At 35.5% G+C, this 15,087-nt stretch overlaps 1 protein-coding gene across 1 annotated transcript; it reads left to right on the forward strand.

The window, feature by feature from the left end:
• Window positions 1-9,407: 9,407 nt before the first annotated feature.
• LOC108389154 (olfactory receptor 8B3-like) lies at window positions 9,408-10,349 on the forward strand. The gene has a single exon (XM_017647715.3). The coding sequence runs from the start codon at window positions 9,417-9,419 to the stop codon at window positions 10,347-10,349; it is 933 nt and encodes a 310-aa protein (XP_017503204.3). The 5' UTR covers window positions 9,408-9,416.
• Window positions 10,350-15,087: the final 4,738 nt, after the last annotated feature.

Genomic DNA, 15,087 nt, shown 5'->3' on the forward strand with positions numbered 1-15,087 from the left:
TGGTAGACATTGACTACCATGGAGGGTTGAGGACTAGATAATATGGGTGAATCTTGAAACTACTGTGTTGTATATGTGAAATCATCATAAAAATGTATATCATTGATACTTTAATAAAAGAATGAGGTAAACTATAGGATCTTTTGGAAAAAAAATATGGACCAAAAATGGATAGAATTGGCCTGAAAAATGGAAAGTTCTAATAACTGGAGAGCTTAATAACCCATTCTTAAAAAACAGATAATACACCAGACATAAGTGAAGGAAGAAAATAGAAGAATTGAGTTATGTAATAAAGCAAATAAATTTATTGGACATATACAAAGCCTCCAAATATCAGGATACACATTTCCTCAAGTGCACCTGGGATATTTTGTAGGAGAGACCACATATTAGGGCACAAATTAAATCTCAGTAGATTTAAAAATAAAAATGTCATATAAGATATTTCCTCTGACTCCAGTGGGATAAGGACAGATAGAAATCAATAACAAGGAAAACTAGAAAAAGCAAAAATTTGTGGAAATTCAAAAACACACTCTTAAATAAACCAATGCATCAAAGAAGAAATCACAAGGAAATTTAGAAAACACTTAAAGATGATCGAAAACAATACCACAACATACCAAGGCTTAGGGGTTGTTGCAAAAGCAGTGGTGAGGCGAAATTTTGTAGCCATATAAGCTTACATTAAAGAATAGGAAATATCTAAAGTAAACAACATTACCCTAAAATGTAAAGAAGTAGGAAAATAAGAGCAAACTAACCTCAATCTATCAGAGAAAGGATATAAAGACTAAGGCAGAGACAAAATTGAGAATAGAAAAACAATTCAAAAATCAATAAAACCACAAGATGCTTCTTTGGAATAATTCACAAGTTTGGAAAACCTTTACCTACACAGACTAAGAAAAAAAGAAGGCTCAAATTGATGACATCAAAATAAGATATTGTTGACAAGAACAAATTAATCATGAACATATCATTTCCTGATTAGGAGAAGAATACCTACCTCATTTCTTCTCAGGAAAGATTTATCCCTTCTCTACTTTGCTCTCTGTAACTGTCTCCTCCTCTAACCATAATAGATATTCATAAGTTATTGGAGGGACTGAGGTGAAAGATTATCTGATATCTTTTCCTTATTTCCTTTACTTTTAATACCAATAAAGCATGTAAATGCAGAATGGAACTATAACAGTTACTTGCATGTGAGAATTCAAGGGAGCGATGGCCAACATTTGAATGAATTTCCATTGAAGAATTTATGACAAAAGGATGCTTCAGGAAAGATTTTCAGAGTGGACCAACTATATCCACTAATCTTATCACACATCTGTACTTCAAACTTTTAGTGTAGGCCTCTGTTAAACTTCTAGCCCCACAATCAGGGAAATTCTGATGCTGACTGGACATTTGATAGTATTACGATGTTATTATTTAATTTGGGAGTAAAGTAGGGTTGTGATATAGTTTTAATAAATATTTATCTTCTGGAAATACATATTAAAATATGATATCCTGGATTTGCTCCAAAATAACACAATTGAGAAGAGGGATTAAGTGTGGTAGACATGATACAATTAGTTAAGAGTTGACAATTTTTGAAATTTTATGATGGGTTCAGGGAAGTAAATTGTAATATGCTTTCAACTCTTCTATATGTATGACATTTTCCATAATGAAAGTTTTTTAAAATATAAAAAAAAGAAAACCAGAAATGAACCTGAGGATGTAACTGTTAATTCTCCTGAAAGAAGAGTTACAAGAAAGTGCTTTGAGCCATTGTAAGCAAACAAACTGTATAACAGATGAAATTTATAAATACCTTGAAATGCAAAATCTACCATGTCTAAATCATGAAGAAATAGAAAATCTGAATAGATACATAACTAGTAAGGAGATTCAATCTGTAATTAAAAATCTCCCTCCCAGTAATGAAAAACACAGGACCTAAAGGCTTCACTGCTCAGTTCTACCAAATATTTAAAGTACTACTAATACCAGTCCTTCTCACACTTTTCCAAAACAATGGAAGGACAGCACACTTCTTGGCTCATTGTTTGAGGACACCATTACCGTGCTACTGAAGCTACATAGAGACACTGTAAGAGAGGATTCTATTTCAATATCCCTAATGATAATTAAGACAAATAACCTCAACAAAATACTAGCAAATCACGTTTCCCTGCAAACTTAAAGGATTATACACCATAACAAAGTGGGATTTACTCCTGGAATGCATGGAAAGTTCAACAAATTAAAACTTGTCAATACAATACACATTAATAAAATGAGGGGAAAACAATAGAATCATGTCAACTGATTCAGAAAAGGCATTGGACCAAATTCAGGATCCTTCCTAGGTATACATTCTCAACAAACTAGGAATAGAAGCAAAGTATCCAACAGGATAAAAGCTATATTTGACCACCCTACTGTGAAAGTGATACTTAACAGACAAACCTGAAAGCTTTTTCTCAAAGATCCAGGGATAAGACCAGGATACTAACACTCAGCAGTTCTATTCAACATAGCAGTGGAATGTCTAGGCAGAGAATTAGGAAAGTAATAGAAATAAAAATTAAAAAAGAAGAGGTGTAATTATCTATAGTCAGAAATGATATGGGTTTATGTGTAGAAAATTCTAGAGATATAAAAAAATTGTTTAAACTAAAAATGAACTCACTAATATTGCAGGATATAAAGCCAACACACAAAACTCACTTGCATTTCTATACACTGACAATGAACAATTCTACAAGGAAATTAAGAAAATTCCTTTTTCAACAGCATCAAATGGTAAAAGGCCTGTAAAGTGAAAACTAAGAAATAGTTTTAGAAAGAAAATTGAAAAGATGTAAATAAATTGAAACCAAGTCCGTGAATATTTTAATAAAATTTAAATAACTTTAAATAAAAAATCAAAGAACAGTTAATATTTTAAAGATGTGAGTACTACCCAAAGCGATCTACAGTTTCAATGCAATTCATATCAAAATTCCAAAGGCTTGTTTTTTTTTCTACAGAAATAGAAAAACTTATGTTGAAATTCATATTCAACCCTGAACACCTAAACAATCTTGAAAAATAAATAAAGCAGCAAGACTCACTCTTTCTGGTTACAAAACTTAGTACAAGGTTATAGTAATCAAAGCTACTGGCATAACATAGAGATCAGCGGAAAAATTAGAAAGCCCACATATAAGCTCTTGCACATATGATCAGATGGCTTTTGATAAGGATGCCACACAATTTCAATGGGGTAAAGATGGTCTTTTCTACAAATGGTGCTGGGAAAATTGTATATCCACATGGAAAACAGTGAATTTGGACCCTTACCTAACAATGTATACAAAAGAACTAATAAACATGGATCAAAGTCCTAAATGTATAAAACTGTTAGAAGAAAACATAGGTGGTAAGATTCACAATCTTGGACTTGACAATGAATTCTTGGATATGACACCAAAGGCACAAGCATCAAAGAAAAAAAACCACACAAACTGAACTTAAGGAAAATTAAGAACATTTTGTGCATCAAAATATAATAATTAAAATAAGAATGCAACCTAAGAATGGGAGACTATATTTGCAGATTATTGAGTGGGCAGCAATTAATAGCCAAAATATGTAGAAAACCCTTTAAACTCAACAAAAATAGAACACATAACCAGATTGAAAAATGTACAATGGGTTTGTCTCCAAAGGAGATGTACAAATGGGTAATAAGCACAAGAAGTGATTTACAGTTTCACTGATTATTACTGAAACGTAAATCAAAGCTACAGTGAGATACTGCCCACCCATTAGGGTGGTTTCTATCAAGGGAAAAAATATAAACAAGTATTGGTAAGAATGTGGAGAAATTGGAACTCCTATTCACTCTTGGCAGGCAATTTGTGTCTTTCAATGAATTTCTCCATTGCATTAGTTTTCAAATTTATTAGGTATACATTCATTAATAATATTCCCTAAGTTTCCTTTTAATATTTTTAGCATAGGTAGGAATGTCCTGTCATATTTGTAATATTGGTTGGGTTGTGTCATTTGTCTTTTTTGCCTGACCACTGTGGCTAGTAGGATATCATATTATTGATCTCCGAAATGCAGCTTTTGGATGAAGGGATATATATTATTATTCTCTTTATTGTATTGCTTTGCCCTTATCTTAACCATTAAAATTTTAGGGGGTTTAATTTGATGGTGGTTTTTTCTACTTTCATAACAAGGAATTTTAAGTCTTTAACTTGAGACATTTCTTTCCAAGATAGATGCTTAAGTGGAACAAATAACTACAGCTATACTTAACTGTAATACACATTTACTACAAGTTGTTTAACATTTTCACTTCAAAATGTTTTGTGGCTTCCATTTTTATTTGGTTTCTGGCATTTAGTATTTTTTCTGGAAATATATTTATTGATATGATTCACATACCATTTAATGTGCTCAACACCTTTGAGAGTACATAACCATGTGCTCAAAATCTTCAACTCTGAAGAAATATTTCTTTATGACTCCTCATCACGTATAACTCTGAATTGAGAGTGACTTTGACAAATGGTAGCCTAGGAGATTTCAGCCCTCATCTCCCCACAAAAATAATGATTTAACACCTAACCATGCATGAAAATAGCTCTGGGAGAGCTCCGGAGTACAATTATAAAGCTACATCAAACCTGTGGAGGACAGAAACTGAGTATGGCTGTGGAGAAAAGCACAGGGAACATTTGACCTATATCCACCCAGCCCTCAGGCAAGCATACCTTGGTGGCAAGAGGGGACCCGTGGTAGATGAGGCACGCAGGAGGACTCTAGCAGCCTTTGCTACTGGGGATCAGTGACCCCCACTGCCACATCCAACAACAATAGCTTTCACCACCAAGAACCTGGATGGCCTTTGCAGAGGCTGACCATAGGTGACTGGGCTGCTTGGAGTCCATACCACTGTGGTTCCCTAGATGGAGAGCCACCCCACGTACATCCCAAACTTGAGTGACTGCACCCCTAACAACGTTCCCTCCCACAACCACATGAACCACGTGCCCTGGCATGCCATCACTGCATGCACTTAAAGGCCTATGTCTTGGTGTAGCCAATACCTATGTACATATAACAGAGCTGACTGCAAGAGGAATCCCCTCAGCTGTGACTTCTCCCAGTAGGGAAAAGGAGAGTAGAATCCATTCCATTAGCATTCGTCACTGATGACAGCTTCATCTTCACCAGTGAGCCCAGCTGATGGAGTTACTCAGAGTGCATGTGTGCAATGTCTACATAGAGTCGCCTAAGATTTAAGGACACATATATGCTGAATGTCATGTGAAGGAAAAAATAATCCATGGAAATTGTAACCAAAAGAAAGTAGGTATGGCTATTATATCAGAAAAAAATAGTCTTTAAGTCAAAATCTGTCAAAAACATACATAGAAGATTATTATATATAGACAAATTATATTCTACAGGCAGACATAATAATTATAAATCCATGCATACCCAACACCAGAACACCTATATATACAAAGCAAATATAGAGACATTTGAAGGGAGAAATTTATAACAATGCAATAATAGGGAATTTACTATCTCTCTTTCAACAATGGAGAGGACATCCAGACAGAAAACCAGGAAAGAGCAGCTGACTTACCCAAATCTACAGACCAAAGGGACCAAACAGGCATAAGAGAACTTTTCACTCATATACATTCTTCTCAAGAACATGTGGAACATTACCAAGGATAGATTGCATATTAGGTCCCAAAACAAGGCTTAACAAATTTAAGAAGATAAAATCCTTGCAAGTATCTTTTGGACCACAGTGGAATGTCACTAGATATCAGTAATAGTAAAAAAAAAAAAAAGGGAATATTAACAAATATACAGAAAGTAAGTCATATAATCCTAAAGAAGCACTAGGTCAAAAAAGAAACCAAACTGAGTCTACAAGTATCTTGGTACTGGTGAAAATGAAAATATAGCATTTCAAAACCTACAGGATGGATCAAAGCACTTCTAAAGGGAAAGTTATGGTGCTAAATAGGTATATTAAGCATGAAGAAAGATCTCAAATAAAAAAGACTAACTTTATACATCAAGGAACAAGAGCAAAAAAAACTAAACCAAAGGTAATGTGGACAGCAAATAACAGGAGCAAAAATAAGTCAAATAGAGAAAATAGAGAAAGCAAGAAATGTAGAGTAAATGTTTTTGAAAAGTATCAAAATTGAAAACTGCCTAGCTAGACCAAGTAAAAAAGGGAGAAGACTCCAGTAAGTAAAATAAGTGATGAAAGAGGAGGTGATAGAGTAAATGACTCAGAAATCAGAAGGATCAGAATAGACTATTCTGAACATTATATGACAATACCTAAAATAACTTAGAACAAATGGATCAGTTTCTAGAAATACACAACCGACCAAAACTGAATAATTAGGAAGCATAAAAACACCATTAACAAATAAAGAGACTGGATCTGTAATCAAAAGCTCCCAACAAGTAAAACATTCCAAGAAGAAACAATACCAACTTTTCTTATACTCTTCCAAAACACAGAAGACAAGGGAACCCTTCTTAATACATTTTATTAGGCCAGCATTATTCTGGTAGCAAAACTAGACAAAGACACTACAAGAAAAGAAAACTACAGCCCTTGTTTGTGATGAATATAGATGTAAACATTTTCAACAAAATACTAGGAAAATAAATCCAATGGTACAGTCATAAACCATGATCAGCTGGGATTTATCTCAGGGATGCAAGGATGGTTCAACATAAGGAAATCGTGAGATACGTCACCTTAATAGAGAGAAAGATAAAGTCATAGGATCATCTCAATAGAAGCAGAAAAATCATTTAACAAAATTCAACCCCTCTTCATGATAAAACACTTAGCAAAATGAATATAACATCAATATACCTCAGTACTAAAGGCCATGTAGGAAAAGCCACATCTAACACACAGTACAAAAAAAAAGTGTTTCCTCTAAGATCAGCAACAGGGCTAGATTCCCACTCTGGTCACTTCTGTTGAATATACCACTAAAACTAGCCAGAGGAATTAGGACAGATAAAAGGAAAAAAAGTTTTCCAAATCACAAAAGATGATGACTTATTACTTTTGCTTGCATGGACAGGATCTGGAATTGTAAAGAATCTACCAAAAACTATTAAAACTAAAAAAGGAACTTTGTAAGGTAGCATCACACAATATCAACCTACAAAAATCTGTCACATTTTTATAACAGACAATGAGCCCTCCAAAATGAAATTAAGAGAGCAATTTCACTTGCAATAGTAAATAAAAATTCTTAGGAATATCTCAGCCAAAGAGGTGAAAGACACGTAAACTGAGAATTATAAAATGTTCTTGAAAGAAAGGCAAGAGATAGCACGTGTTGTTCCGATTGTAGAGAAAAGTGAACACTTGTAGTGTTGGTGGTAATGTAAAATTGTTATAGCCATTATGGAAAAAAATATAGAGATACATAAAAATAGTAAAATAGAAGAACTGCCTTTTCATCCAGTAATCCCAATCTGGGTATATATCCTGCAGAAATAAAATCTCTTTCTCAGAGATATTTGTACTCCATTGTTCACTGAAGCATTTTTCACAATAGCCAAGATAGAGAAACAAATTAAGTGTCTGTCAACAGATGAATGAATAAGAAAATTGTGTTATAGATAAAAAATGGATTATTAAGCCTTAAAAATAAAAATTGTCTTCTGCCATTTGTGTCCATGGGATGAACTTGAAGAACATTATGATAAGTGAAATAAGACAGATCAAAGAGACAAATACTGTGTGATCTCTTTTAAATGATTATTCTATAATCATCAAACTCATAGTAGCAGTGAGTAGAATGTGGTTTCCAGAATCTGGGGGTAGGTGGAAGCGGGAGATATTGGTAAAGGTTTGCGAAGTTTCCTCCATGCACATGAATAAGTTCTGGATACATAATGTACATAAATGTGACTATAGCTCAAATTACAGGAGAGAGACAAGTGAAGTGCTGTACTGCATCTTGAAAAATTTCAGGTAAAGAAACAAAAAAATCCTGGAATCAGAACCCTTGCAGAAAATGTTCCACTTAAGATCTGGGAATAAAGAAAGAATAACATACATTTCCCTTCTGAGATGATGATGACAGGGAGATGGGAGTGCAGTTTTGACTCTGTATTGGGAGATGGGCAATCCCTACAGTAATTGAAAAAATGAGTAAATATTGAGTCCCTAAGGACATAAAGACAGATCCATGACCCGGGGTGTAATATATACAATCCTCTTATTTCCATTGTCCCTTATTCCCTTGGGAAAGAGACTAAGCAAGCATCTAACCTGTTTATAACCAGATGCATTATATCATTAAATCCACATTCAGTCTTCTGTATCTTAACGCGTGGCAAATGTGATAGTAATTAAGACCTTACTTTTCTCTGCTGTTTAAGAAGACCTAAAGACTTATTCTGAAATTGTAGCCTCTAGTTCAAAAAGAATTCCAAGGCACATCTGAGATGAAATCTGTAACATCCTCTTAGGATCAAAAAACCAAAGTCTTAGAGCCTGAAACTGCCCTTCCAGGACCACAGGGCTGAATAATGAGGTTGATAAGTAAGCACTGAGGTTTTCTGGTGTAAGGAGGGTGAGTTGTTGAGTTCCATTTACGTGAATGCCCCTGTTGTTGTGAGATGGGTAGGCAGAGACGTATGATATCTCACTTTCTTTCTCATTATGTGCAGTTCTGAGATTCAAATAAAACTGGAAGAAGAACCTGTTTGAGGCAGGGCTAGTGAATATTCAGAGGCATGAAGGGACTCCGGAGGTGCAGTATCTTAGGAAGATCCCTCGCTATGCAAGGACCTTCTGCTCTTCTGTATTCATGGCTTTCACTCTGTGACATAGGCAGTAGCTTAACCTCTCCTACGTGCTGATCCGTCAGTGTTAGATTAGAAGCCGTGTTCTTGGTTCCCTCTACCGACAAGTCTGAGCTGCACTAGAGGGCAGCACCTGGATATTAGAGTCTCTGCCTCCAATATTACTGGTGAGGAGAGGGTTCAAGTGAATGAGGATGTGGTGAGATGAGAGTAGGACAATCTGTCCTGGCGTATCCTTCCTCATCCCTTCTCCCTTGCTTTTCTCAGCAGCCATGTCTGCATAGGGAGGCACCGGCCTTCCCTCTACAGCCTCATTTTGTGATCCCTTGTTACATTTATCTTAGGAAAGGCTCTAAAAAGGGAGAGTTAGTGTCACTTAGTATCATGATACTGGTAAATGCACATTTTACAAGTTCCGATTGGGTTATTCTCAGATATTCCAAGACTGTATGTCTTCTTGTAAGAAGAAATATTATGGGAAGAGCTGGTTATCCTTTAATTTAACCTTTTATTCCTGTGCTCACAGGTTACTTTGGAAAAGAATGGCTCCTAGAAATGGCTCTCTCATTGCTGAATTTATACTGTTGGGATTAACAGACAAACCAGATCTCCAGCTTCCCCTTTTCTGCCTGTTTCTAGTAATGTATGTGCTCACTGAGTTGGGTAATTTGGGATTGATCATTCTAATTAGGCAGAATTCATACCTGCACACCCCCATGTACTTTTTCCTCTTTAACTTGTCTTTTATAGACTTCTGCTATTCTTCAGTATTTACCCCGAAAATGTTGATGAATTTCTTATCAGAGAAAAATATAATCTCATATGTGGGGTGCATGACCCAGTTCTTTTTTTTCTGTTTCTTTGGTATTTCTGAATGCTATGTTCTGACATCAATGGCCTATGACCGCTATGTGGCCATCTGCAACCCACTTTTGTATAATGTTGCCATGTCCCCTAAAGTGTGTTCCAGCCTTATGCTTGGTTCATATTTGATGGCCTTTTCTGGTTCCATGGCCCACACTGGATGCCTGCTGAGACTGACCTTCTGTGATGCCAACACCATCAACCATTATTTGTGTGATATCCTCCCTCTACTACAGATGTCCTGTACGAGTACCTACGTCAATGAGCTGGTGGTGTTCACTGTGGGGAGCATTAACATTGTTGTGCCCTGGGTCACCACCTTTGTCTCCTATGGTTTCATCCTTCCCAGCATCTTCCGCATCAGCTCTACTGAGGGCAGGTCCAAAGCCTTCAGCACCTGCAGCTCCCACATCATTGGTGTTTCTTTGTTCTTTGGATCAGGTGCATTTATGTATCTCCGACCTTCTTCTGCTGGTTCTATGGATGTGGGAAAAATATCTTCTGTCTTTTATACCAATGTGGTCCCAATGATGAACCCCTTAATCTATAGCTTGAGGAATAAAGATGTTAAACTTGCTCTGCGAAATACCCTGAGTAGGAGAATATTTTGATCAGAAACATTGTCAATGTGGAGGTAATTATAGAACTGGTATGTTCTGTTCATTACAGCAATTTAGGCTTAAGCCTTCATGTAATCTCTTTTTAATATGTTGTAGGAAATTTGAAGCTTATCTCAATTTGTTTCCAGTTTTTTAATGGTACATCTTTCTTTTTCACTGTTCCCACAGTTTCTTCTTTTTTCTCTTACCTGATTAAAAACAACATTAAATGTATCTTTTTTCCCATGGTCATTATGAAGTTTGTTTTTCATCTTGGAAAATAATGAACAATTGTGAAAATGATTTAGAAAAGTAACATTAGGGTTATATTGGACCACTGAAGGTGTTTCTTTTTGAAGGATTTCCTATCTGCCATTTATTATATGCTCTGCATCCAGAACAGAGATGATCGTCTCGTTTTACTCCTGTTTTACATCCTCCAGTGGCCAGGGATGTGCCTCCTTTAAATGCCAGTGTTTCACAGAGAGAGCAGGTTCCCCAAACACTATAAAACAATCCCCTTTCCAGGTTTAAACACTGTGCAGTAAGCTTCTTTTGGCAGAGATTTCTTATTTATCTTTGTAGCTCTGCAACTGAAACAATGGACTGTCAATGTATATTTATTGTATAGACAGGATGCTGAAGCTCAGTTAATGATTTAATTCATACACATTGTATGTATGTGTGTGTGCAGTCATTTGCTTATTTATGTAGACACAAACGCACGTACACGCTCCTGTATACACACACACACACACACACACACACACACACACACACACACACACACACAAGTATTTTGTACCGTTGGTTGCCTGACAATTGTGGCTTGGGGCATATGTCACAATCATACATAAGGTACAGTAAGAGGAAGATATACATGGAGAATCTCATAATGCGACAGAGTAGAGCTGCATACCACATGTCGACAGGTCCTAAAATCAGTCTCCTATGGTCAAAATTACTTCTTAAAATAGATTGGCTTAAAGCCCATATTGAGACAGATATGTTGCTTCCCCATAAGTCTGGCACAGTTAGTTTTTCTGTTGCGCATTGGGACATTTCTCTTGTAAAAAATAGGCACCTGTAAATATTACAATTACACCCAGTGGGAAGGTTTAATTTTCTGAGGTGGATTCTCTCATCTTCCTGAAAGAGTGGGAGGGCTGGTGGAATCCAATGGGCTGTTTGAAGTTCCTCTCTGACACGGAGTTAAATTGAACCACTTTAATTATTACTACAGAGAAGAGTATTATAATTGCTTTTATCATTTTTGAACTTTGCACTGTCACATTATCAGTTTGTGTTGTCCAAAGGTAAGTGATGTGGATGAACAGGAGAGGGAATGCTTGTTCTCATCTCATAGGTAATGGAACTGATGGTCAGATGTGGTCGTGGTTTGTTCCAAGACAGAACTTTCACAAGGTGAGGCAGGGACTGGGACTTAGGTGTTTTTTGTTTTTGTTTTTGTGTGTGTGTGTTGAAGTATAGCTGATATATAATATCATATTGGTTTCAGGTATACATACAACACAGTGATTTGACAATTTATATATATTATGAAATGCTCACTACATTAAGTGTGGTTACAATCTGTTACCATACAAATCTTTTAGAATATCTTTTACTGTATTTCTTACATTATACTTTCATCCCTGCAACTAACTTATTTTATAATTGAAAGATGTCCCTCTTTATACTCTTCATGTATTTTGTACCTTACCCCACCCCTACTTAGGGCAACCATCAGTTTGTTCTCTGTATTTATTAGTCTATTTCTCTTTTGTTTGTTTTTAATTTTTTTAGATTCCACATATGAGTGGAATCATATGGTACTTATCTTTGTCTTACTCATTTGATTAAGCATAGTATACTCCAGGTCTACCCATTTTGTCAAAAAGGCAAGATTTCATTCTTTTATAAAAAAGAATATTCATGAAAGAGTAATATTTCATTGTGCATATGTTTCGCATTTTCTTCCATTTATCTATCAGTGGACAAATAAGTTGTCTCTTCGTTTCATCTGTCGATGGACCCACATGACTTTTGTAAATAATACTGCATTAAATAAAGGGTGCATATATCTTTCTGAAATAATTTATTTCCTTCAGGTAAATTCTCAGGACTGAATACATAAAACTCCTAAGAGAAAATAGATCATAAGCCCTTGAACACTGGCATTAACAATTTTTTCATGGATATGTCTCTCCAAGGAAACGAAATGAGTGAAAATAAACAAATGGCACGGCCTCAAACCACAAGGTTTCTGTGTAGCAATGGATACCATGAAAAAATAGTACATGGGTGTTCTGATTCTAAATATAGCAAGAAATCAATTGTAACATTAATTAGTCATGGGGATGAAAGTATAGCATTGAAAATATAGTCAGTATTTCTGTTACATGTTTTTATGTTGATGGTAACTACAGTAGTTTTAAAAATTTAATAATGCTTAGAATTGTTGAAGCACTGCGTTGTATACTTGAAACCAACATAATACTGTATATAGATTATACTTCAATTAAAAAATAAATACAATCCAATAAATATATCAAGGTGATATTATTATGAATATGCTAAATTACCAGACTTTCAAATATCAATACAACATGAACAATGAGTTATGGTAATAAAATTGCCTCATAACACAAATAAAAGCAAAATCCTAAAGTAAGAAAAAATTCAAAAGTTTGTGTTTCACATTTCATATTTGACAGTTCAGCACATTTGAGTATGTTCTTCCTTAATACTGACATACATAATAAGTGGAAACACGTGACAGTAGACCATTATAATCATTTGCACATTAGTTGGTCTTCAGTGGGTGGGCACTGATTATTGTGAAGCCCTACCTAAAAGTTATAAATTATAAAGAAAATTTAGAGAGTGATCACAACAGTGTCAGGATGGAGAAGGGAAGAATAAATGGAGGTTCTATCAAGTAGGGGTAAAAACAGTGTGCAGGGGGCTGACTGTGTTCTATTTATAGAACTGCTTGGTTGTATGAGCTGTTCATTTTCAAGTAAACTTTGTGCACATTTTTTAGAATTGTATATGTATTTGCCCTTTCACAAACTGAGTTTTCAAAACATTGATTATACCCCATTTAAACCAAATATTTAAACTAATTACTGCAAATAAAGACCCAAGTATATGGAAACAGCCTGCCTAGTATGCAGTGACTCATACAGACAACCATCATATGTGAAGGAGACTGTATGTACTTTTAATATAATTTTTGAGAGTTATTCCAAATAAGTCACTAGTTATGTGATGCAGCTGTACCTAAAAGTAAAAAAGCAGTAGGAGAAGGGATAGTGATGTTGTAAATGGCACTGGCTTTTATTTCCAAATGTTCATTGCTAATAAATGGAAATATTTTTTAGCTGAATTCTTCTATAGCTTTTATGCGTGCTCAATCACAGTTTGAGTTTTATTCCTTTGTTACAAAATTTTTATAGTCCATGGTAATGGAGAACCATTGAAATTTCTTGAACTAGGTAATCAAAGATCTGTGTTTTCAGGACTTATTCTAGAAGCAGTGTAGATGGCTAAATCAAGGGAGTGTGTGAGGGCACTAGAGTAATAGATAGGAGCCTGTACAATTCAGCAGTACAATTCAGTTAAAACCTAACAATTTCCTATATTTTTGTGCTGGTTGAGGGGAAGTGATGGAGGTCATTGTGGTTTGTAGACTCAACTGTTACATGCTGAGCATGGGCAATGTGGAAAATACCCTGAGGGTTTTCAGACATAGAACAACATAATTTTCAGAAATGTTTTCTGAGTTCCTCCTATGTACATTATATTGTACTTATCAAATAAGTAAGACAGAAGTGAAGTTTGGTATTTTAGAACTTTAGATTTATTGGAAAACACAGGAAGTAAGGGAAATGAAAGTGTGATGAGTGTCATGAGGGAATATCTGCCAAAATTCATGAGAACACAACAAACGACACGTGACAATATTGACTCTTTACCATGTACCAGGAACTGTTGTAAGCATTCACTTTCATTTTTTCATTTAAAGATGATAAGAACTCAATGAGAGAGATGCTATTTTGACCTCATCTATTTTACAAGGCCAGAAGAAGAAAGAAATGAATCTTCCCAAGGTGTCGCTGTTAGTAAGAGCAGGAGCTGGACTCGTACACACCCCCCCTAGTCTTTAGCCCCTATTCATTTTTGTGATGAGAAGAAATAGATGATCTTGGTCACTGAAATGTTACATATAAGGGTCCAGCCGAATAGTGAGGTAGCAATTCCCAGTAAGTGTTCAGAAGTTATGACTACAAGGAACACATGACATTGCAAGTTATTTTGGAGACATCACAGGAGAGAGACATTTGAAGTGATGTACTGCCTCTGGAAGAATTTCAGATAAGAAACAAAGAATCCTGGAATCAGAATCCTTGCAGAAATTATTCCACTTAGGAGCTGAGAAGAAAGGAAGAATAGCCTACATTTCCCTTCTGAGATGATGGCGACAGGGAGATGGGAGAGCAGTTTTGACTCTGTTTTGGGAGATGGGCAATCCCTACAGTGACCTGAAAAATGAGATAAATATTGAGTCCCTAAGGAAGTAAAGATGCATCCATGGCCGAGGGTATAATATACAACCCTCTTATTTCCCTTTTCCTTTATTCCCACAGGGAATAGACTAAGCAAGGCTCTTCCCTGTTTATAACCAGATACATTATAACATTAAATTCACAGTCAGTTATTCTTAACAGTTGGCAAATATAGTAAC

Source organism: Manis javanica, chromosome 6, assembly GCF_040802235.1.
Source record: "Manis javanica isolate MJ-LG chromosome 6, MJ_LKY, whole genome shotgun sequence".
NCBI lineage: Eukaryota > Metazoa > Chordata > Mammalia > Pholidota > Manidae > Manis > Manis javanica.